This window comes from Atractosteus spatula, chromosome 11, assembly GCF_055471065.1.
Source record: "Atractosteus spatula isolate fAtrSpa1 chromosome 11, fAtrSpa1.hap1, whole genome shotgun sequence".
NCBI classification, from domain to species: domain Eukaryota; kingdom Metazoa; phylum Chordata; class Actinopteri; order Semionotiformes; family Lepisosteidae; genus Atractosteus; species Atractosteus spatula.
In genome coordinates this window covers 45,387,655-45,413,851 of record NC_142716.1, presented here as the reverse complement: position 1 = coordinate 45,413,851, position 26,197 = coordinate 45,387,655, and the positions used below count along the sequence as shown (strand labels likewise).

General features: G+C 41.0%; 1 protein-coding gene across 1 annotated transcript in view; it reads right to left on the bottom strand.

Moving 5' to 3' along the window:
• The window catches only part of kif19 (kinesin family member 19), a 41,711-nt gene that overhangs the window by 14,739 nt on the left and 775 nt on the right, over positions 1-26,197 (bottom strand). The window contains exons 2-7 of the mRNA XM_088927341.1: positions 23,805-23,885; positions 6,508-6,618; positions 5,335-5,422; positions 3,438-3,574; positions 1,363-1,488; positions 320-514 (exon numbers count right to left, since the gene is read on the bottom strand). Coding sequence (XP_088783467.1) covers positions 320-514; positions 1,363-1,488; positions 3,438-3,574; positions 5,335-5,422; positions 6,508-6,618; positions 23,805-23,885 — 738 coding nt within the window. The remainder of the gene's footprint in view (positions 1-319; positions 515-1,362; positions 1,489-3,437; positions 3,575-5,334; positions 5,423-6,507; positions 6,619-23,804; positions 23,886-26,197) is intronic.

The following is a 26,197-nucleotide window of genomic DNA, read 5'->3' as shown; positions in this document are numbered from 1 at the left end:
TTCAATGCATTGCATGTCCTGTACATGGAAGGGTCAGATGAGCTTTGAGCAAAACACAGCACTCTGCATTTGTGTTAATGCTCTGATTGCAAAAACACATGACCACATCCATAAAGTTCTGCAATCCATACAGAGTGGAGTCCATAAAGAGTGAATGTATTGGACATGTTACGAAAAGAGGACCTATCCGTGTAAAACACTGCCCTGTACTGCACTGCAGTACGATCTTCAACATTCATTTGCAAAAGCCTATCATGGTTTCCACAACGCTCAAGAGTCTGGTCACACAAAAAGTCCTCCCTGGGGAGAATCGGTGTACCTGCGAGGCGCGCTCGGAGCCGGCCAGGTCGATCATGAAGAGCCGGGCGAAGCGCACCTCCTGCAGGATGTCGCGACAGCGGCTCTGCTGCCGCACGGCGACCTGCAGGACCGCGTGGGAGCGCGAGGACGTCTGGTTGGCGGCCGTGGGCTCCTGCGTGCGCTGCTTGTTCCCCCTCATCAGCAGCTCCATGATCTGGGGAAAGAGACCGCCCTCGCTACTTTGAAAAGGAAACAGCTTTTGTTTCAAGGAGATAAGGAGGAAGAAGAAGAAAACTGAGGAAGGTCACTGTAGACTGCAATAATAATAAACTTTATTTTATATAGTGCCTTTAAAAGGGGCTTCTCAAAGCTCTAAACAGAAGCAAAAAAAAAACACAATGAGCAGAGACAGCAGAACTACACAGTTACAATAAGGGTGTGGAATACAGTAGGAAAGCAAAGGGGCAGACACAGAACCAGTTAAATAAAGACCCTAAAGTAGAAGGTTTTGAGTCTAGATTTGAAAGAACTCAGGGAAGGTGACTCTTTTATATCCATAGGGATAGAATTCCAGAGCTTTGGGTTGTAGCAGAAAAAAAGCCCTGTCACCAACAGAGGGCTTAGGGAACAGACAGGAGACCATAATTAGTCAATTAAAGTGAGGTGCGGAGTAGGACGAAAGTAACTCAGATATGTACTGAGGCGCCAAGACATGCAAACCACTATAAGTGAAGATGAGGATTTTGAAGTCGATACAAAATCTGATAGGAAGCCAGTGCAAGAACTCCAGGATAGGAGTTACTGTATGTGATCACTTACACTAGACCATGCAACTAGACCGTAAGGCTTTTCAATTAGTCTCCTGCTGTCTGTTCTCCTGGAACAGGATGAACATAGAATCTGTTTTTTTTTCTCTGATCCATGGATGTTTGTCCTTGACTATTTGTATTTCTCGTTAGATACATGAGTATCTCATGGTCAGCTGGTTTACAGCCCCCAGAAATGACGGGCAGTAGTGTGTCTAAAGAAGGAAGGGAAATGATATTTGTGGAAAAGTCGCACCTCCCTGGCATTGATGGTGGACACCTCTGTGATTCCTGCCACCTGGATAACTCCCTTGGAATCCTCCCGGAGATCCAGGAATCCTGAGGAGGGGTTCAGCAGGTCACGGATCATCTCATTGTAAATCTGTCAAACAAAAGATACTGTTCAAACAAGGGGTATTGGGAATGCTTCCTGGAAGACAGTCAGAGAGCCCAAGCCCTGAAGCTGAAAAATGAACACCTTCCAGTAAAGCAAGTCTCAGAAAATCAGTTTTTTTTTACACGATTATTGATCGTCTGGTAAAATGCAACATGATGAGACATGGTTTAAAAATAGGGGCTAAACTCATGAAAAATGATACGGTTGTTGGAGAGGAACAGGACATGTTTAAAATATGCTTTGGTCCTTTTTTATATGAAATATATTCTTTTTTAATTGTGTAAGTTCTTTTTTTGTGTTTGTTTCTAAGCACCTTTAAGTGTTGCTTTGACCACATTATAATTTGCTTTCCATTTTGTTTTACGAAAAAGCATTGTTCCTTTCAGCTATGAATACATTTCATTTTTGGACATTACCAGGACATTAAAACAATACAAACACACTTTCACAAGGAGGAGCCTTGTGATGGACCATTGACATCAGAATACAATTTTACTACTGTAGTGTCTTCCTGCCACTTTAAAACCAGCAACCTCCTACACCCAGTGCATTTTCTTTCAAAGCAATTATTCCACATCCACTTCCTTTCATTTCAAGTATATTCCATGCCACCACACTGTGCTTAATTCAAGGTTGATGTAACATAAACAAATCATAGGAAAGGCTCCCATTGGAGGAGCCACATGTTTAATTGATGCTGTGAGAAAAAAGGGAGATGGGAAAGGAGGAATAAAGAGACAAAGGGAAGAGAGGATGGAAAGGCTGCAGATTTGAAAGAGAAAGGAGCAGATGTTTTCCAAAGCAGGCAATAAAACGGCACTAAACTTCATTGAGCCACCAATGAAACTGCAGAACTGAGGCCCAGGAAACTTCAAAACCCAACCTCATGGCCTTAGCTGAGACAGCCACAGAAACCACAGCCTTCGCTGCTTCTGTACTCTAACTGAAATGTTGTCTGCAAACTCATGCAAGTACGTTTTGGGAAAAGAAAGGATCACAAAAGATCCAAATGGATTCTTCTTAAAGCCCATTAAAGAGCTCTCAAGCTCTACTTCAAACTCTATTCAATGAAATTGCTTTTATCCTCTCCTTCTCCCACATTGCCAAGCTCCTACACCTAATGCCCTCTCTTCTATGATGCATGTATCAGTCCTTCTTACACATACCATTCTGAAAACTAACAAGAATGTCATATAAGGCCTGCAACACATTTCCACTTAAAGAGTGTTTGAAGTGAATGAGGAGTAGAATGTAGTACAAATAATCTAAAGGACACCGTTTGGGAGATATTTGCATTTCAATGCTGTATATTAATGTGGAGATATTCACAGTGCCTAACAAATGTACAGTAAAAGGTGCATTGTACTCCTGCGTTACCTGCCTCTGCTTGCTGATAAAACGCAATAACTGCAAATATTGAAATAACCCACACAGTCACAATGTGAGGCTGACGTCTTGCTTTGTAGTTATTGTTTTCTGGCTCTCCTGTCACCCTATCACCTGTGGGGAGATTATCACCTTGTGAACAGGCGTTAGGTCCTCAAACACTGCACATATCACTAGACTATAGGTTGGACAAGCCTATTTAATATTCATCACGTGGATGGAGAAAGTTCAGTACTGACATTAAAGACACAGAGCAATCTGTGGGATGAGGCAAACTATCACACGGCATTGTATTGTAACAGTGGATGTCTTGAAATCATTCAGAAGAGTTTTTTAGACTCAGCTTTTGTAGAAATGGACTGAAAAGATGGTCTCAAAGCCACCACTTGTTTGCAATTTTTCATGCTCTTACAAAGTATCCTATGTACAGTAGCTAATCATAAAATCTGAACATTACTATAAAATCACAGTATCAAGTACAAATCTTATGTGATGACTATTGTCAGTTCTTAAAATAGTGCTAGTAAAACATCTTAAAGTGCTTTTACCTCAAGATATGACATGGAAACACTGTACTGCATGTCATCACTGGTCTCCTCAATGGCTCTGAACAGGTCATTCAGAGTGCGGACGTAGATCCCCGGCTCTTTGTCTGTGCCCAGCATAGTGTAGGTCTTTCCGCAGCCTGTGCACACACACATTTAGAGATCATTCAGAGGAGGAACACATCCGATTTACCCACGCTCACTTTTTCACCAATAAAAAACTTGGCCAACTTATAGTTTACAGTCCACTGTGATGGATTTAGTAGTTGGGCTTTAAATATTGCCACGGTTCCTGAAAAAAAATACTGCTTTTGCAAAATGAGTAAAAGACTAAAGGGGAAACAGAAGAGAGTAGGGGAGCTCTCATCTGTCAGTTTTATCTTGGGGTGAGAAAATGGTTTAGAAAAAGGGTTTTCCAGTTGCGTTCTTGGGTTGCAGCATGGAGACTGTTTCACCTGTGTTACAGTTGACAAAACGAATAAGACAAGAATACATTAAAACCATGATTTACAGCTTTACATTAAATGTTGCCCAGGTTATCCCAAACATATCTTGAGTAGTGCAAGGCAGGTCTTATCTGATCTATTACTGTTGGGTTATGATGGCAGAGATAAAGAAGGACAGCGCACACCTGTAATGAACTGTAATAAGATTTGACAGGCAGCAGCTGAATCAGAATGAGCAGTGAAAGAGCCTTAGTGCCAGATGGGAGAGGAAAATTAAGTCTGGTCTGCTGGTAGATAAATATTGCTGTATTTGAACAGAGCACAATAAAATCTACCGATAGTGCAATTAGTTCCAATTACTCTGACTTTGACCTTATATATATGGTTTGCTAGGAAGATCCAGTGTCCAAATATCAACGTTGTTATAGTTCCCTAGTGATGATGGCTCACGACTGTCACGAGTGTTCATAGAAACGCGGATTCACTACAGGACAGTGGAGCAAATAGAGAATAGAGAACTGGATGGAGGAAGAGATGGAGTTTTACTTTGCTTTCTTTTTTGTGTTCCTGAATTCTGCCAAAATTAAATACCTTTTGAGGGTACCCCACCTGTAGAGAAGCAAGACAAAAGCTAGCCTCTGTGTGAAAAAGATCCACTTTTTCAACCATAAAATGATCAAGCCTGAGAAATCCACAATAACAACACCTAGGAAGACAGAAAGAAATTATTTCCCACAAACCACTTCATTTTGGTTCATAAACCGGTTCAGAATGAGTGCCAATCATTCTACTGCTCAGGTAGCTAATGTCCCACACTAGGTTTCCTATAGTTATCAACGAATGAAACAACTGACTCTGATTTTACTGACTGAGATTGTAAAGAAACATAGTAAAACAAGACTAAATGGCATATCTCAACCACAAACAAAGTGCAAAGACTGTAAAAATGTTTATGGAAGATGTACATTTGGATAGTATTTATCCTATTCTTTTCCATTTAATAAGAACATAAGATGAGAGGAAGTTATTCGGCCCACTGGGTAGTTAGCAGCTAATTGATCCAAAGAGCTCATCCAGATATTTTTTGAAAGAAACCTGGGGATTAGCTTCAACAACATGGTTGGGTATGTTTCCATACTTGCACAATCCTCTAGGTAAAGAAGTGCCCCCACATAGTAGTTTGTGTTTCACTGCTCAAGCTGAAGAAACCCACTGAGATGTCATTGCCCTTGAGAATTTTAAATATTACAATCAACTTTCCTTTCATTATTCTCTGTTCAAGACTCAAACAGTTCAGTTCCTCAGCTTGCATGCCCAGGCCCAGAATGGACCTGGAAGCTCTTCTCCGGACTGACTGCAGAGCAGCAATGTCTCTTCATTAATGTGGAGACAAGCACACAAACACCATACCAAAGGAGAGGTGTTACACTGGGCTTGTGTGCCCTGCAACTTACCCGTGGGACCATAGGCAAACACTGTGGCATTGTAGCCCGAGATGAGCCCCTCGATCAGCCCCTTGGTGGTGGCACGGTACACCTCATCCTGTGAAGGGATCAAGATGATGTAAGAGAACAGAGAAGCACCCCCTCCCAAAAGCAAAGCACTTGCAAATCTAGTTTCTCTGCACATGCACTTGTGTATAGGCATAGGCACATCCAACTGTCTTTTCAATTCCAAACCCCCCCCTCTTGACTCCATCAATCAGAAAGAATGTCTACAATCAGAAGTTAAAGGGTCAACAGACATTATGAACTAGGCATGTGCCAGAACCAGCTCATTTTCTTATAAGACTGTGTCTGAATGGACACATAGACCTCTCTGTTGAGCGCAGGTAATCACAAAAACAGGTTCCGATGCGTGCAGTCTGCCATGCGCTTTCAATTTAAGACACACCATCTCTTTCAACTTTAAACTTTTAAACCCCAACAACTTTCTAACATACGTCCATGCTAACTGTAGGTAAGAGAATGGAAACAAGTGGAGGTTTACTCATTTTTCAATTCCCAATTTAAAACATAGGATTCCATTGTTGTTATTTTGCTTTTAAATGTGTAATACGTCTCTGCATTGGAGATGGTAATAACACTAAGTGAAATGTACCCGAGGACAGACGAATAGCTGACAATTTGTTTTTAATTGAAAACACTCTAGGGACCATGCACACCGCAGAGCCTGATGGTGTGATTTCAGAGTTTAATCATGTTTCATAGCAGCTTATTAGTTTAGAACTGGTCTTAAAAGATATATTATTTGGAAAAGCTGGATTCCTTTGTTTTATTATTTGAAAAACACTGTGACAGACCAAGGGTCAATCAAAAAATATGTAGCAATAACACAGTTTAGAGGTTAAAAGCACGTTAAACATTTTTTAAAATTCTGTAACAAAGATAAAGAGGAACTGCCTGAAATGGAACTTTGTCATAAACCACAGAAATTCAGGAGTGCAGGAGTCATATCTATCAAGGTATACTGTAAATGTAGAGTGCAGCAGATACTAGATACAGTAAAGTCAAGCTAAGATTCCAGAAACTGCCTTGTAACAAGATAAATGTATCAAGTGTCCAGAAGAAGCTGAGAAGGAAATGAATAGGGTGGTGGATCAATGGAACTCAGTGGATCTTTCTCACCTGAGTGGCAGAGTAGTCAAATGCCACGTCGAAGAGGTAGGTCTTCTCCCTGGAGCGATTGGCACGCAGGATGTCATCAGGATCTTCCATTGGATCCATCAGAACTACCATCTGGGGCAAAAGAAAGACAAAGGTCATCCCCACATCACAGCAGGGCTGGACTGACAAGAGGTGCAAAGAACCAGCTCCTGTTTCAAACATAAACAGATCTCAGAGAGGCTTTTCAGTGCCTGAGCTGTTGACACATACAGTAGCTGTACTGCAGAACAAAAGCAAATGCTGACAAAAGCTTTGTAAGACATGCATAATAAAGAAAGCCACACATAAAGAAATGTATTTAAAATGTGAAATGAATGTGCAGGCAAGCTACCCATCTCGACCCTCACAAGTTTAATGACTGCTATTTAATTAAGTGGCAAATAATATTTGTTAGTTTTCACAGAGCCATATCCATGAAGCATTAGACTGCTGGCAAGTGTGCAGAACTGGAATAAATGTACTCAGGAAATGTGGGAGTCAAAAGTGGAAACGGTGAATGGGTCACAGGGTTCAACCCTGGTGACTGAATGAATGTCCTGTGATTGGATACAACCGGCACATTTATGGACCTACTTACCAATGCTTTTTAAAAGCTATTAGTCCATTATCTGCACTTACTTTTAGCTTTACTACCATTAATACACTTGAGCAGAATGCATCTAATAACACTGTTAAGGCTGCAGCATGTCAGTACAAATGACAGGGTGAGAGCAACGTTAATGTTACACAATCCCACTTTCTGAATGCTTGACTGAAATGAGTGGTTTATTTTTAATCAGTTTCATCTTGGAAAAAAAAAAGATGAGCTGACCTTTCTCTTGATGAAACATGTACAAAAAAAAAACCCATTTACCAAATATGAAAATGAAGTAAAATCCACAGAGGTACAGAACTACTCCATACCTCCTTAGCCAAGAGCAAGCAGCCCTTCAGCTGTATAGCCATGGTGCTGTTTGATGACTGACAGAGACTCAGTGCTGTAGGACCTGTTCACTTTGAAGCTGTTCCATTTAAATTCATGAGAAGCAATCTGACTTTTAAAAGACCTCCATTAAACCAAGATACAATGCACACAGCGAGTGACACAAGCGCTAAATGGAAAGGAAAAAATTAAGAGTTTCAATACCAATTTCCAGGAGTACACATTTGAATGAGAAGAACACACAGCATCTACAGTGCAGTTTGCAGTGTGTTTCTTTCTTCCATTCCAAGAAATCAGGTGCAAAAGAGATTAGGTTGTACTTTTTCTGGCCATTTTACACATATGACAACACAGCGACTGTGTTACCTGAGTCACACAGTAAACGAACAAAAGTCAATGCTAGCGGGTAGATGTAAAATAATAGATCATTTCAATAAGTAAAGTGCTCCACACTCTGATCTGGCCACCTTTTCAGGTGGGAGAGATATCTTCTGAAGCAATCTTTCTCAAAAAATGATTGACAATCAAACATAAGTTTGAATATATAATTCAGCCTATTGCTAATTATGAGAGATAAAGAACACTGAAAGTCCATACTATGCAGCATCTCAACAGATCCACTTTCCACACACTACTTGAGTTAGAGTGAAAAGACAACCGATTACGATCACATCATGGCAAAATGGGGAATCAGAAGAACAGTTGTTTCAGGATGCACAAAACAATTTCACGAGGAATGACAGCAGCCGAAAGGTTGGGAGAAATTAGAATCGTTTATTGGGATGTGGAGATTTGGCGTAACCCGCTTGGCTGAGGGCCAACCTCCTGGCCGTTGGACGGGGAGGATAGGACCCCCATGCGACCAACTGGGCAGCTGCAAAGGTGGAGAGGGGGTGGAGGAGGGATGCAGTAAATGAACGAGGAAGAAGAGAGGGTGAGGTTTGATATTTATGGAGACCGGTTGCTTACGTCAGAATTAGTGGGAATTGCAGCAGCTGTGTCGAATGAGCTCGGCTGCCTTCATTCCTCACGAACTTTCATTAAAAACTCCATAAAATATAAGTTGTCCTAATGTAAGTTTCACACATTGCAATCATGTGTTAACATGTTTCAGATCAAATCATCCAAAATCAAGTGTTTTTAGACCACTGGCAGGAGCCCCCTGTACCCCCATAATCATAATGCAATTGATAAAGCTATGTAAGAAATTAAGGGGGAACTTTGGTAAGTTCGGTTTGTTCAAGCCTGAAGGAAAATTTAACCAGGACACTAAGCATAGCCCTACACGTACAAACAGTTCCATGGGATATGGAGATCAAGTAGTCATGACCCTCGTTAAACATGTCACCCTAAGAGTAGCAGCTCCTACAGCACAGTGTCCCTATGCACTGCCCTGGGCATTAGTTTAGAAATTCTGATACAGAGGAAAGAGTCCCACTTACTGGTCTACCAACACCACTGTTTTGTTTCTTACAGGTCTCCCATCCCAGTATTGACCAGACCCAGCCCTGCTTAATTTCTGAGATTTGATGAAAGCAGACTACAAGGCACCCATGCTTCTGAAAAACTAAAACAAGCAGAAAAGAAATGACAGAGGCCAGAGGCTTTAAGTGTTTGTACTGTAGGTCCTCCACTGGATTTGTCAAAGGTATCTTGCAAAGCAGTCAGTCTCTCTTCCTTAGCTGAAAGTGACACACACATTGTTGTACAGTGCTGTGCACAACAACAGGTTTCTACATGACTACAAAACAGGAAGGCGATGAGAGTGAAGTGCTCAAACAGGGGGGATCATTCCCAGGACGGCAGGCAGGGCTCAGACGGTTGCTCACGTGCGGGGCAGATTAAGGCTGGAGATACTCCTGCTCCTTGAAGTCTCCCCTGCCATCTGGTGCTCGACCTGCTTTGGGTTACCTAAGCCAGGGAAACGGGTGACAGATGGTGCCAGGAAGATTTTGTAACGCTAATTTTCTTAAGTGCTCTAATGAGCGCTACACTGTTATCTGTGTGAAATGGTCCATTAGAGTGGGCTACAGCGAGGGCTGATGAATTTGTCCCCACGGTGTGCCATCGGAAAACAGGAGAAGATGTGGTTCAGCTGGCTGTACCCGTTGAGTCCTCCAGTACGTCACAGAGGCCACAGATGGCATCTTTTAAGGCCAAGCAGGTGGTTCTCCAACCATAAAAGGGTAAGGCAGAGCACTGTGCTAATATGCTTTGTCCTTTTTTAATTTTGCAAGGGTAGCACTTAGCTGCTTTTAAATAAAACTTATCTCATGTGAAGGGTTTCATCCAGTTTTCTATTAACATCTCCTCGAGTCTCAGGAGGTTCCGTTAAAACTCTGAAGACATTTGTTATTACACCTAAATGGGTGACAAAACTACAGAAGATCCCTTCTCAGACTCACAGCTGTGGGCAGATTATTGTGTATCCACAACCTTGTCTGACCCAAAACAGGTCTGAACATGATGAATGATGGGCACCTTATTGTTACTCATCAACAGATTTCTGTATCAATATTCAAGTATCACTTTAGACAACTTGTTTTCTTCTCAATACCATCAGTCTGTGAAAAAAAAAAAGCTCCAGTAATACCTATAACAGGCAATCCAGTACAAAACCTAACTAATCCAAACTGCTGTTCTCCATGCCTCTGGTCTTTGTTTAATAATTTATGTTCCAAAACATCTGCATAATGCCACACTGCCAACACCTAAGCTAAACTGCAGCGCACGATTGTTGCAGGTCGGTGTCTCTTTTGCACTGGACTTCCTTTTCAAAAAAATAAATTTTCGTTTCCCAATTAACTGGCCAGATTCATCTGAGGAAGACCTCAGAGATCATTTTCAAATGTGGATTCTAAGCAGGTGGACGTTTTTTTTAGTCCCCCATTTCGGGACTATTTATTTATAAGAGCTATTTATTTCCTTCATTGAGATCCGCATAGGACCTCAGACAGGAAATCCTGTCAGCTGTGACAGACATGTTAGAACAAGCAGGCTGGAGCATGGCTTGGGTAACAGCAGAGGGGCTTCCTTCCATCTGATCGACCACACAGGACATACTGCATGACTCCCACACCCTGGCCTGCATGTCTCCGAGTTTCCACACCAATCCAGCCCACCAGCCATGGGAAAACAGCGGCCCAGACCTTCTCACAGTGCAGCCCATTCACATTCCCAGGGCATTCTGAGTCTTGCAGGCTCAACCCTGGCTTGGGAGGCAAGCTGTGATCAGACGCTACCCATAAGGTCAGGCATTCAGTCATTAAATTTTAAGAATACGAAATGTAATTCTGTCCGACTCTTACAGGAAATGTTTCAACATCTCCCACAGCATTACCAGATTCCAGTTAAGCATAACTGGACAGCAGTGGACTAACCACAATAGAGTAATACTGTACAGTAATTATAGGTGAGTATTTTCGGAGGCAAGATAAAATGATGAGATACATCAGATCCCTTCTCTTATGTTTTTATTAAAGTAACCCAAAAAAACACAGTATTTATTAAGGCCCAGTGAACGCTGTAGTCAGATGTTTTCTGCCAGAAAATGTATTTTGGACAAGATTTTGGCATAGATTATTAAGATAAAATGCGATCTAGTTTTACGAATTAATTTTTTAAAAATCACAATGCGTACGATGATTTCTTACTCTTCCAAACATATTGGCACCAATTCACAGCCAATAGGTGAACACACTGCACCACTAGAAAAAAGGCACATCTGCATAGGAATAAATGTGGTAAAGCTTTGCTCCAGAATTCATATTCACTTGGCAAAATGCTAATGGAAAGGTATTTCCCACCCAGGTGGGATTAAATGTGACCTAATATTTCCCCCTTGGAGGCAATCACAGATCACAGAAAGAAATGCCTGCTGCACCACAGATTCCCATTTACCAAACCAGTGCTCCCATCAGTCACACTCAGCTCAACAGAAAACAAAAGGCCAAACTTTCCTCGCTGTCGCTTGGGAAAGCCGTTTCAGATTTCCTCCCTGGCCAGCGCTCTCTGTAGCTGGCTGCCAGCACAGGTGCAGGCAGGTCTCTTTACTAATTTATGTGCTGAATAAATTGGACGTCAGCTGAGATGTGTGATCTTGCAGGGAGGGAAGATTAATGTGCTGTTGTCGATGTGAACATAAATGAAAAGCAATTTCCTGGTCCCTGGCTACGATAAATAGCTTTAGTTTTCTTTTTAATTAAAGCACTTTGCATCACAAAGCATATTACCTGATACCATATTATTTTTTCTTTTATGAAAAACAACAATGTTTTAAATCGTAGTAACTTGGAATCGGCGAAGGTCAACAGAGCTAAAGGAGCTATTGCACTTAACAGCTTTCAGTCGAGTGTCATGCAGCTGTGAGAATGTTCAGTTTAACTTACTTAACTTACTTACTACATGTAGTTTGGAGGGGTAAAGTCTGTTCAAAATACAGGAATACCCAGACAGACAGAAAATTACTGCCAGTGCACTACCCATTACAAAAATTATTTATAATATATATTATATATTTTTATTTATTTATAATCTTCTCAGGTTAAAAAATTAAGAATAACACAGAATAACACAGTTTTTGTTCTGTGATCTCCTTTACAAAATAACATTTTTCTATAAATGGAATAAAACCATTAATATGTGACACCCATGTTTGCATAACCAGAACCATTTGTCTAGCACAAAACAAATTCATTGAAAGAAATTCCTTACATTTCAGTACCTGCCGAATAACCGAGGTCATGTCATTTTTCACATTACATGTAGAATAATTCATGTTCACAGAGCTACCCAAGACTTCAAAGCACCTAAGTAATTGGAGCCATTATTCTAAACCAGTACATTAAATGTATTGGGTGTGTTAACACTTCACATTCAGTGTTTCAGTTTAGTTGCAGCCACTAGGCAGCACAGTATCATCAAATGCATTAACTCTTTTATAGTCTTATCTGGGGATAGTTTGACCAAACTTTAAGGTGGAGGAGAGGTGTGTCCGGAATTAGTGCTTTATGCTGTATTAGCATAACTTGCCCGGCTGAGAAGAAGAGCAATCTGTCCATGGGGATAAGGCTGTGGAACCCCTCCCTGCATTTCTTTTAAAAGCAATGAGCCAGGAGGCTGCTGCAAGGCTGAATATTGAGTAGATGTGCAAAGCAGGAAAGCCAGAAATGTGATATTTATAAGTAAGTAGGTGACAGTGGGTGAGATTAGGGTTGGACCTCCTGAAAAAAAAACTTGAATTTAAAACTTCAGTAATGATGCCAGTACTCCTATAAGCAAATATGAAGCTGTTTGTTTTGCCCTGAACAAATTGACAAAGGTGCTGACATTTTCACTGCCCATTATCTCTTTCTGTTTCTCAATATGAACTAGCATATTCAGTTACAGGCCAAAATTTATATTCTATATGATACTTTCAAAGTTTACTGGACTCTGATTCATCCTACAGAGCAATTTAGATTGATTTGAGCTGAGACAATAGACGCCAACTTACCTGTAAATACATCAAATAATACTATATGTCTGTGCTTTGCAGGAGAAACACGGTAGCGCAGAGAATCTGGACTAAAATGTAATATTACATCCAACAGCACACAACTGCTTTGCACATGCATTCCACAGTCCTGAGTAGAAGGAGCAGCACATCTTATCAGTGTAGGAGAAGCAGATCAGAGAAATGCCTGGACGTGGAGTAATGATGTGTCATTCGGTGATGAACTGTAGGCTTGGATGGAAATGTCTGTGTGCTAATGATACCAAAACAAAAAATCTTACTACCTTTTTACAGTTGGATATACTGTTTCAATGTCAATGTTTGTGACAATGACAAATGGTCAATGACAATGTCATATGTCAATGATTACAGCATGCAATCAGTTTTATTCCTATGTCCTTTAAACCTTCATTCCTGTTATTTGACTTTGATGGGCATTAGCTATTTTCAATGCTTTTATATATATTTATGACATGGCTATATGGGTAACATAAGAACTCTACAGAGCAATTAGATGTACCGTATTATAAACCTATCTGCAAAGCACAGCCCAGATCCCAAGCTTACTTAGTGCTGCAGTAGTGCAGCATTCATTAACCCTCTGTTAATCAGCGTGACATTTCCCCTGACTGCCAGGAGTAGCTGTCTCGGCTGACGTGGGTGAGACGCAGTGTAGAAGGCAGAGCGCCGCTGTGAATAATGTTATAGTGAGTAAACCCTGTTCGTCTGATGCTCACAACTGCACAAAGGCTAATACGTTTTTTTCCTGGCACTGACCCAGAGCTCACCTCAGTGACAAGCCGGTGGCCGAGCACTGTGCTTTGGCAGGTTAATAAAGGGATTATCCCTCACAAGAGATAATCAGACTTAATTAATGTGCTCTGGGGGCAGGAGTGGACAGGGGACTCATAAGGGCTTCATTATCTTAGCACTTCGGTAATAATAACAGCATATTTGTAGTCACATTTCTCAAGCCACAAGGTACAGTATTACTGGAAATCTTTTTTATGTTTATGTTTGCAGGCTTGTGCACTGGGTCTTAAAGCCATACCTATTTTATTAACATCAATAAGACATCTAACGTTGTCAGTGTGTTAAGTAAATTCAGACAAAATTAATTAGCAAGACAATCGGCAGTCATTTCGAACTCACACTTTACTTCGCATCAGCAAAGTATGAATGTGTAACACAACTATTGAGCAGTGGCCATTCACTCCAATGCTCAAAAAGAAACCTGGATCTTACAGTACGTACTGCAGAATGAAAATGAATGTTGATGAAGGGCATAGAAATCGTTCAGTAATGAACACTCAAGTGTTGAAAAGTGTGGAACTCAATGTCATTCTTTGATGACTTCTGAAGGTCACAGAACAAGGGAGTTCTCTAGGATATTCAGATCCATTTCCATTTTGTATCACCAGCTGCATTACATTCAGCAGCTTTTCAGATGTGAAGGCTATGTCTGGACAGAGGCATTATTATATTATGTCCCCAACTGCCCCAATTTGTATAGGAGTAAATTATATGGAAAACTGGAAAAAAAACAGATATAAAGTTGTCTTCTGTGACATTGGAATTTATCCAGCTTGTTGCTGAATGCAGAGGTTCTACAGGGGAGCCTGGTATTGCAAGAGTGCCAGTAAAAGATAAGTAAGGAGTGATTGCCAATGGTTACTACACACTTACTACACACAAGGTGTGTTGGAGATGATGGATTGCAAAATAATTGATGGGACGTCAAAGTTTACGGTATAAAGTTGGAATATAATGGCACATTTTATTTGTTTAGCCTGATAAGCAAGAAAAATCTGTTTTTGAATGTTTCTGAGTGTTTATTGGCACAACGTGCCTGACTTGAAAATGTAATGTGTTTCTATTTCACATTACCATGGCACTAGATATGTGATTCAATTAATTGATAAACATATCAAATATTCCAAATTAAGGGAAATCTACAATATATATTTATTTTATTTTATTTATATATATATATTTATATTTTTTCTTCATTTACTTTTATTGTATTTTTTGTCTTTTTCGTTATTCATGATGTACAGCATTCTTGGGTTTGGACAGGCACTTTATAAATAAAAAATAAATAATAATTAATATAATAGGTGTAATTTATGCATAAGAAGGCAAAATATAATGTCTAGCTTAAAACACACAGTACTTATTCACTATCGCTCATCTATGCATACAAAAGATCCAGATCATCTGATCTACAGTACACGAATCCTTGTGTTTAAAACAATATTGTTTATATATATATCTTTCCACTGATTACCTTAATCTCTATTCCTTGTGTACAGGGAGGTTACCATGGTAGCGATTTGCTTACACCACCTATTCCTCCTTCCTAGAGCTCTGGGACACCTGTTGCCATTACACTAATAGGAACAGATAGGGTGCTCCTTCAGCCATCTGGACAAGAGCACCTGTCTTAGGGTTCTGCAGAAGGAGGGAGTTTCACACAACACAGAACGTCTCGTCACCAGCTGGCTTCCCTGTGTCTCACACCGCTTGAAAGAAACCAGAACAACAACACCCCCATAGGCTGATAAGCTGATCAGTGTGATCAAAATGTCCCTTTGAAAACCCTTTGCAGGCTTCAGTTTCTGTTCCTGAAAAGACATGTTATCTTGGGTTTCTCCCTCTTTCTGTTTTACTTAATGACTACATTACGACTGAAAGCAGTCGGCACTCTACATCTCCCCTAGTGTTTTACAGAGCAACATGAGACACAGTGACACTCAGAATCCAGGACATCTGAAAGTGAAATTATGTTGATTGCATTATGCTGATTGCAAAATTGCATTTCACGTCTCTCAGCTTCAGACTTTTAACAGTAACCTTTGAATCTCCTCTGAAATCTGGAACAGCTGTTTGCTGATGCACAGCCTTATTCTCTAGGGCTGAGGCAGCACCAGGTACACACCAGGTATGCAGAATGGTGTATCTCCTTTCAGAGGTAGTTCATCAATTTCACCACAGCCCGTATTCAGAGCATACCTGATACACGGTGCTTAGTTGCAGCCTTGTTCTCTTTACATAACCTGTCCAATTTCTCAACTCCAGGCTGCAAGATAAATAAAGCCCAGGGGATTCTGGACTAAAGAAGACAAATCTTCAATGGGATCAAAACACGACTCACATTGCATAACAACGTGAGCTGATCTGATTCTGTCCATGCTGCAATTGAGGAGCCCAGTGTTGATCCAGGGAGTGAAATGCATTTGAAAAATGAATGCAACCAGCTTTAATTTCAATGTATTCCATCATTAGAGCAAAAGAAAAAAACAGTCCAGGACTGGCTTGTTGCCAATGGTATAAAAAGAAACAGCGCTGTTCTTGTTAAAATATAATAATAAAAGTATTAAAAATAATAAAAGTCGTAATTCTAACATAATTTGAAACCTAACAATTTTCAGTAATTCTGAAACAAGAAATGAATGAACCAGCTAACAAAGGATTTCTGATTCAGTCCTTAGTGTTACATATGTAGAGCCTCATTTCTATTCTACCTCATGTCCCTGTCTCAAAAACACATGGAATCCTGTTGCATAAAATGACTAATAAGTATTCAGTAATATTATTCTGAGATTACACTGTAATGGCAATGTGTTTTGGCTTACAAAACCACTATTAACTCACTACTCTTCTTCCCTATGGTGCTATTGATGAAAAGCAGCACATATTTCTGCAATATCATATTGACTAATTACATTTCACAGAGGTATTGAAGTCTATCTGCTGGCCTGTGTGCTTACCTAAGGAAAGTTAATATATCGTCCTAGTTACTCACAAATGCAACCCGTCACAAGATGGAATGACTGGACGATACTTACAGATCTGGTCTGAACCAATACCTGCTTTGCAAACTCCAACTTACAGTAATTGAATCCAAATCACAGACACCAGCACATTAAAACTGTTCTGTTGACATTTTCTTTTCTAGAGCAGACTATGGTAGCAAATGCAAAACAATCATAAGTGAGCTAAAGGTATCCACATAAATAAAAAATGCTTTTTTCTAAGTTTCACATGGTTTACACAATTACAGAAAAGGGCAAGAATCTCACTTTTTATGCTACAAGACTTCTGGTTCATCTCTTTTTTTCTCCATGCACACCCTGAAAGGATGTTGCTTGCCATTGGCATTCACTCAATCGAAAGGCTTTTCCCAAACCCCTGCAAAGGTCACTGCAGGGGTCGGAGGTTACTGTGAGGGCAAGTCAGAGCTGCACAACAATGACAGGCCAGTAAGAAAACAGAGCGTCACAAGCTTGTGTTGACGGCTGTCGAACCACAAACAGAAACAGGGCCTGCGCTGGCTGACAACAGCATGCCAGGAGGCTGATCTCCACTCAGGGCATCCAGTCTGCCAATGAACATGCTTCTCGAAGAGAACAAGTCTGTTCGAATAATGAGCAAATCATTTCAGAAAAAAAATCTTAGATGCAATTCAGTCATCATTGGGTCAATTTAACCATTGTCCACAAGTCATTAGGTATAAGAAAATGTGCAAATCAAGTGCTTTTAATATAATGTGGCATGCATAAAAAATCAATGGTTTCCATAAATTGAACATTTTGGTGACATTACAAAGCACCACACGCAAAGTGAAGGATTTTTTTTTCCCCTGTACTTCATAGATTTGGTTCAACTTTTGCATTACTGTCCCTGGTGTGTGTGTGTGTGTGTGTGTGTGTGTGTGTGTGTGTTTGTGTCTGTGTGTGTGTGTGTGTGTGTGTGTGTGTGTGTGTGTGTGTGTGTGTGTGTGTGTGTTTGTGTCTGTTTGCCCCGGAGTCCTGTCTAGGGTATACCCTGCCTTGTACCCATTGCTTGCCAGGATAAGCTCCAGCTCCCCCATACCCCAAAATGGAAGAAACAGTTAAATAATTACTTCCACAAAGTCATGCCACGTTGGAGGCACTATAAGGACTTACAGTATGCTTCAGACAGAATGCTTCTTGCTTTCAAAAACAATATTCTTTTGAGATTCCACAGTTTCATTACCAAGATTTATCTGTCATCCAGGCTCAGTGAAATGAGAAGATTATGGGGATGTGTACATAACTGCACAGTTGTGCTAAGAACAACTAAACGCCCCAGTACCCAAATCTAAGATAGGAAAGAATTCATGCAGAGGTACAATTAAATATTACAGTTCCCAAACATTTTATAATGCCACGCATTTCCAGACCATTCAAATAAATGGATAGTGACAAAAACAGACTTTTCTTCTAAATGGGAAAGCAAAGTAAACAGCACCAAGTTGAAGATCCACATTTTTGGCCAGACGTGGATTGTAAAATTGATGAGGCTCTGGTCTTAATTTGCACGAGAGCTCTTCATTAGCCCTGCCACTCCCCCAGCTACCCATTGCATAACAGGTATTAAGTGGCTAGATGGAGTAAAGAGGCGCCCAGAGCTCTTCTCTCAATTACACAAGAGCCCTTCTCTGCTCAGACTCACATGGCCAACTCAAAGACAGAGACACAGGCACATGCTGTGGGCTGGAATACATTGTAACTTACAGGGCAAAAACTTTGTATTATGTTACAGGAACAATACAGAAGTGTGTCTTTGCTAATATTGTCACAATGAATTGTAATCATTTGGTTTCTAACCCACCGCTAAAACTGCCTTAGGCCGTGGTACCAAAACTCCTGATGCGCAGGACCATATCGATTAAAAATGAATAACACTGACACACGAGAGCTGTGAAGTGTCACCAGAATCTTTCAAGTAACAGAGAAAGAGTCCTTAGAGGGCTTTCCTTCCTGGCTTGGCCACACGTATTCCCCTTTCCTTAAAGAAGAACTCCAGACAATGTACCATGAAAATGCTTAATGAGTACTACGCACTATAAACCTGGACACCTATTAGTGAAAAGGTAAGCACGGAAGTAATTTTTTAATAGAAGTTTTCATATTTCATGATATCTACTGTACTGTATATACCAGACGTCCCACTCAAGAGAGTTAAAACAAGCTGATCTGGACACCAGCTTCTTCCCTTCACCAGACCTACAGTATCAAATTAAGCCTGCACTATGTCTAGCAAAGCAAGCTCAGACATAAGGCTCAACCTGCTCCACTGCAGAGCTCTTATTAATGTCGAGGCTTCTGATCCACTTAAAAGAATCTGGTTGTGTAAGCAGCTCAAGGCGCAGGGTTAAGACCATCAGTTAGGATAAACAGATTAAACTCCTCTCCAGGAAGGAGCCCTTCCTTCACCCCCTCTTTTGTTTCCCACTCTCCTCTGACTATGGGTGTCACGATCGCTGCTCCCCCTCTTAAGGGCGCTCCAGCCCTTCCTCGTTTTCCCCCATTGTTTACACCTGCTCCTTTGCCCAGCCCCTCTTTAGTTCCACCTTTACAGCCAGACGCAGGCATTTGCCCGAGGCTTCTCATTGAGTCCTGCTTCGTGAGAGCCCGGGGTCCTGCCGCGTCTGGCTCCGTTATGGTTTTAGTTTCCTGTTCCTGATTCCCTGCCCCGCCGGTCCCGACCCGGTTCTGGTTTTAACTTCGGATGGATCCCCTGGTCTTGGTCTCTACCTCCCGTTTTGGATTCCCCCTCTGGATTTACCCTTGGATTGTTCGCCTTGGATTCACTCCCCCTGGACACCTGCACTCCTCGGACACGCCCCCCGTCTCCTGACCCTTCTCCTGCATGACTATTTTCCCTATTGTATCCTCACATTCCGGATCGTGTCGTCCGCATAGGGCCCGGAAAGAACTGTTCGTGACAATGGCGAACTCTTAAGCTATACTGTGACTGACCATCTGACATCAACACTTGTGTACATGGAAACTTGGTTTTTCCAACCAATCCTCTTTTGTTTAGGCTCATTTGTTTATTTATTCTTATGACTAAATTCAACTGCCTTGTGATAACAGATGCTTCTTTAAGGCATTCTGCAGAAGGAAAAACAACTTAGCATATTACTTCTCTGTCCTATTTAAAGAAATGTAGAATTCACCACACATTATTTAAAAACTTGAATAAAAGATAAAGGCTATGTTAGTGGCTTCTGTGAGGATTCTAAAACCTAAAAAATTTAACTTGCATTGTATTACCGTATATACATACATCATTATTACAGTATATCAATGTCTATCTTTTAAGAAATATCCATTTATATGTGCACACATATTTATTTGAATTATTTAATCAGCACCTGACACTAATGTGTCTTAGGCCCATTTAAACCAATCCAAACCTTGATAACAGACCTGCAGTCATAAGGCTCAGAAAGTTTGCTTTGTTGTTGACAAAAAGAGAATCTGCAGACTCACTGTGCTGTGTTATCAGGTAAAGCCCCAAAGGAGCTCTTTATAATAAAGTCTTTGTTCTGTTAGCCCAGATATTCCTCTGGATCCTGAAGCAGCATTTTGTACTTTTCTTTGTTAGAAATTTGTATTGGCCACCTGTTTCTCAAAGAAACCGTTGTGGATGTTTCAATTCAGGACGATAAGGGTTGGGAATCAAAAGGAGGGAGTCGGGAATTTTCGCCAAGTTTCACTAAAGACCCATTGCCTGATTCTCTGGGGTCTACAAACCTGGCTACAGGTGGATGATTTTCTGATTTGCGGAGATGTTTTCCTCATAAAATGCTCAACATGGAGTGCCTGATTTAGCAACAGTCATGTGTTTTTAAACAAAAATGTGTTAACTGGCATTTAAATGTTAGCTTCTTTGGGTAAAGCTTTCTGGTCTGGCTAATGTAAACAAATTAACATAGAAAGATAAAACATTACCTTTCCATATTCAAGTTGTGACTGCCTGGGGCCGTAAAACACAAGACACCCCTCCCTCTTCTTTCCCATCCTATCTGACACATCTGATGTTTCTTCCAAAGGCCTACAGTACTGAAAACCAAACAATGGACCTGACCTTGTCTCTGTGTCGCCATGGAGACATGGCCTACCTATAAACCATTCCACTATGCTCCTGACAGTGTTGCCCGGGCTTTGTGCCCTTTACAGGCTTTAAAACAACAGGAGCTACATCCTGCTACCTCAGCATGCTACCAACAACACAGTCCAGTCCCGGCACTGAGCACTTCATGGGGCATATTTAGAGACCATACAGAATTTTTAAAGATTACCATTAATATCATATCATCCCATTTTGCCCGCTTACATTAGAATCAATTGTCACAGCAAACCTTTATAAGGTACTGGTTATCTGTATGTATGACCCACTGGAATAGTATGTTGAAGAAACATAAAAGGTTATGGTTACTAATCCATAACTGTGGAAAAGCAAAAGTAAAATGGAAATATTTGCTGTTTGTTTTTGGTTAAAGAAGAAATGTACAGAAATATATGTTTCTTCTTCTGTTTCTTCTTAAGACCATCTTTCTCCAAGCTGAGAGACAGAGGTCCATCTGCCTCTTCCTCTCGTATCCTAACTATAGAGAACACATCTTAAGAAGGGTCATTGGAGCCTGTCTTCGTCTTGCTTATAACAGCCTGGACACACAACACTGCTCAGCTCTCCCAGAAAAGCATATCTGACACGAGGAACAATGTAAGAACCCTATCACATATCAATGACACCAAATAAACCTGTCAGTCAAAGCGTGCCCTCAAGAGCTTTCACTTTCCTTCAGATTAAGTTCCCTTTCATAGTTGTTTTTTTTTCATTTCCTTTCCTGAACCTTGTGTGTTTGTACTATTGTGAATTGATACTTTTTGTCTCCATGTACAGAAAGCACAGCAACATGTGAGCAAGCAAAGAATGGCACCAGGAAGTCAGGCACATTAATCAATGAGGACAGCAAACACATACATGCGAAATGAGAGTGCAACTGCTCATTATCAAAACACGCACAAACAAACTCCCACTTCAATACAATGTCAATGTGTCATTAAAATGTGTTTCTCAAGATCCAGGCTACATGTAGGTGGCACACTTTCTCAGAAAGAAATGTAATTTATTAATCACACAGCACACAGCCAAAGGCTGGAGAAGCTTTTGCATTTCAAAACAAAACCCCACTCTGTTAGGATCGTTCCTTTTCACTATTCACAAGGTGTGAAGCAGCCCATCTTTTTCAATTACCAGATCGAAACAGGCAGCAAGCCTCCAAAAGAGTCAGCTTGCATCTCTTTAACGAACTGGGCAAAACCAATCCCTCTGCTTCATTGAATCCATCAACATGGATTCATTAAATCCATCCCATTTTTAGATATTGAACATACTGTGCAGTACTGTATATCTGCCATTATTGATGATATGGATAAGATCAAGACTCTCAAGCCTCAGGATCTGTGCCCAGTCCTGCATAGCAGCAGATGGCGGACGTTTAAGATGATCTTACCCTGCCTAAAATCCAGATCTGCCTGGCTTTAGAGGAATTGTCTGTGCTGCCAGTTCAAACCAGACTAATCTGTCTCCATGCCCTTGAATACAGTTGCCATATTTAATAGAAGGACTATAGGATCTGGTAGTTATTGACAGTGAGTCAGGACCTAACCTAAGGCTGCCCACTCCTGGTCCTGAAGGGCCAGTTTATCTGCAGGTTAACATTTCAACTAACTCTGACATGGCAAAACAAGCTGGTTTCCGGCTTAACTTTGACCAATTTAACAGTGTCTCTCAGCTCTTAAGGTGCTGCTTCTTTGAACACTGTGAAAATGTGCTCTAGAAACAGGATTGGACATCTTCCCAATTACCAATAACCAACAACAATTAACCAATGAAGAAAACTCCCCAATATTTGCTAGGTGGTAGTCCTTCCACTGTTAACGGCTTTTCATATGGTGCAGGTGAACAAATCTCAGTGCAGTCAAACTGGAAAGAGGTGCAGTGTACGGTCTCTTTGTACAGTAGCTGCTGTAAAGCTGAGCTGTGTCAGCTGACAGGGACTGTCACCATGGCAGACAGTGGTCTGTGAGCTCACAGTGTCACAGGAGCCTGGGTCTCATCAAACCCATGATGTAAGAGCCTGTACGATATAGGAACACAACTATAATTGCCCCTGGAACTTGTTCTCCTGGGACTGTCCCAGAGAGAGTTTCTTAAAAGTGTCTGTCAACTCCAGGCAAGCAGTGAGCTCCCCTGCCCTTTACCCACACAACGGTCAATCGTTTTCTTCCACATCTGCTGCTAAAACGACATTGTTGCCAACTGGGACAATCAGAGGTCTGCCTGCTGAAAATCTGATTACACGTAAATGGCAGCATGTGATAACAAATGATCTGAATCTTCTGACTTGGCCTAAGGACATGCTCATTTATTTATATATAGTACTCGTTTATTTGACCCCAAATTAGATGGGAGAGGCAGAATAACAGCACTGTATCTTTTATACACTACATGTACTAAGGGGACAAAAAAAGAGACTCAAAACATTCCTGTTGAGGGATTTTTCAACCGAGCAGTTTGACTGCTGAGGCACAGAAAAATGACACATTGCTGTCACGTTGTGAATCTTCTTTTGCAAATTGTCCACTGGCTTCATAATCCCAAGTGCACCCCACCTCTACCCCACATCATCCCCCACTTCATCACAGCTTTTGTCAGCCAGCTCAACCTGAAAGCTATATCTCAAGAAAACCAACGGGATCAAGTACTTTCAGGCACATCACTTCGGTTAGAATGAAGTGACACAGTCTGCAGTATGTTTGGTGAACATAACACAACACATTTATTTCAGAGCAGTACACAACAGTACACAAGATGTCAAGAGACAGCGTATTTGAGCACCAGAGCTTCGTGGTTGTGTAGTACAGATAATATTGCCACTAAGCACCTTTGACTGGAGATGTGGAATAACTGCAGTCATATCTCTGGAGAAGCACAGGTAATTGAATGTAAATGTCTCACCTGGTCATCTACTTTATGGGCCACTATAGAGGCTGACTCCTCCTGTTCTGCATCACTCAGTGGGCGAATTCGCAGGGCCACCTGGAGACATTTGAAACACAGAGATCAGCACTTCAGCAGCAGGATCGGACTTTCGCATGACAAAGCGCCTCAGTTTTACAAGCTCGTTAAAGTAAACTGGAATACTTTCAGTGAGCACACTGACTCAAATCTTGCTTTCTGCTTAATCAGATCAAGTGTAATGATCTTCTGCATCTATTGTAGAACAAGAAACTTTTATTTATTATTATATTATATGGTAATACTGGCAAATATTTATTTAATTCCAGTTATCTGGTATCATTTAATATAAAGTGTAATGATACTGGAGCGGTCACACATTGTGAGAGAGACATTTGGGACTTAGATGCCCTAGGACTTGTTGTAGACTAGAAAGACATCATGACACTTACAGTATATAACACTTTTCTAGACACTCCACTCAACTTACCACACAGCAGCTATCAGTGGGGAGGAGAACAGAGTAATGAAGCCAATTCATAGATGGGGATTATTAGGAGGCCATAACTGAAGGCCAGGGTGAAATTTGGCCAGGACACTGGATGAAAACCCCTACTCTTTGTGATAAACACCCTGGAATTTTTAACGACGATGAAGGGTCTTGGTTTTACATTTAATCCGAAGGATAGTGCCTGTTTTATGCTATAGTTTCCCCATCACTATACTGGGCATTAGAACACACACAGCTGCAGCCTTAGCTTTCCCAGAAGGTCTCCCATCCAGGTGCTGACCAGGCTCAAACCTGCTGAGCTCCATTGGGCTGCCTGTTGTGAGCCACAGGGTGATAGAGCTGCTGACAGCCAGAAACAATATGGCAACAGGAAGGCGTCTCTGTGGGAAAAAAAGACTCTGGTCCCCTTTTGAGCGTGTTTGCTCTTTCCAGCTAAAAGTGAACCCCCTTACTTACATCCACTCATGGTGTGCGAGGGGACAGGAGTAGAAATAGGGGCTCCCGTGTATGGGCTTGGAGAAGAGGAGTTTGAGGTGTACCGGGTGAGCTGCATCACTGTGTTCCTCTGTCTGGACCCCTGTCAAGCTGTCTGATTCCACGTTTTGCCTGCCTCTTTAGTGTGCTTTGTGCTGTTCTCTACAGCTTAGAAGAGTGCCTGTTCCTAACCCTCAGAACTGACCAAACACAAAGTAAAAGTGTAACATTGTGAAACGACTAAGATTTATTCTGCATTTCTTCCTCAGCCTCATACAAACTCAGCTCGAGCTTGTCTGAAGTGTGAGGCTCAAGGCGGCCTCATTCATCCCTGCCCCAAACGTGAGAATATGTTTGACAAAAAGTAAAATCATCGGATCAAAAAACGTATTCAGGCTAGAGGATAAATAAGCCCAAAGCTGCAATATTTATCATGCGGATAATTTTGCATCCCTGCTGGTTGCTGTCCCTGCCAGCAAAATGTTAAAGGTAGAAGGTTGCAGTCAGGAGAAAAACATGTAAATCTTTGCTCCAGAAATATTTCAGAGAAAAAGATGTCAGGATTTGTTTTTTAATTAAATAAAACTCCCACCATTTCTCTGCATGACAATAGCGCTACTTTTAAAACTAACTAGATTAACTTAAAGAATGGATATCCAGTCCTGGTTTTAGTTCTGTTGCAAGGAGAGATATACAATAGATTATTGTATAACAGCGATTATTGTCGCTGTTGCTAGTTGCTTGTACAAATACTCACACAGCAGCAAAAAGTTATAAACATGTCAATTGAAAAATACGTTTGTGAAGCAGTCAAGGGAGAAATATAAATGTTAAACGAGGGGAGCTATTTTCGTGCTATTTTTACAGTGTGACAGTACCGATGCTTGGAGAATGGAAATATCCATGCATTACTGAAGTACAGGGCAAGAGCACAGGACTGCACTGTAATCGTTATTTGGGCAGTAAGATTAGGAACGAGTTAATGTAAACCTCAAAGCCGTTATTTTAATCTGGCTGCCTAGTTAAACTGATAACAGTCTCTATGCTCAACACGTTTAGCACAAATTCTGAATTACCAGCAGTGTTTCTAAAAGAAATAATAGGAAAGGAAATAATATATAAAGCTTCATTCAGTTGACTTCATAGATACTGTGAATTACGAATAAGGTGTTATTCATGCATTTGACAGCTTGTGTGATTGAGCTCATCCTCCTTAAATGCGTTAGTAATGTTCATACCGCTTACAAGCAGACCTATCACCTAGTATAAAACTTCTAATCTGAAACTTGATTTTGTGAAAGAAATAGGTCTGGCCCAAGGATATTCTCTCTGGGTGCCAGTACAGTAGGTTGTGTTGGTATGGTGCTTCTAATGTAAATCACTTCAGGTTGGCTTTTGATGATCTATT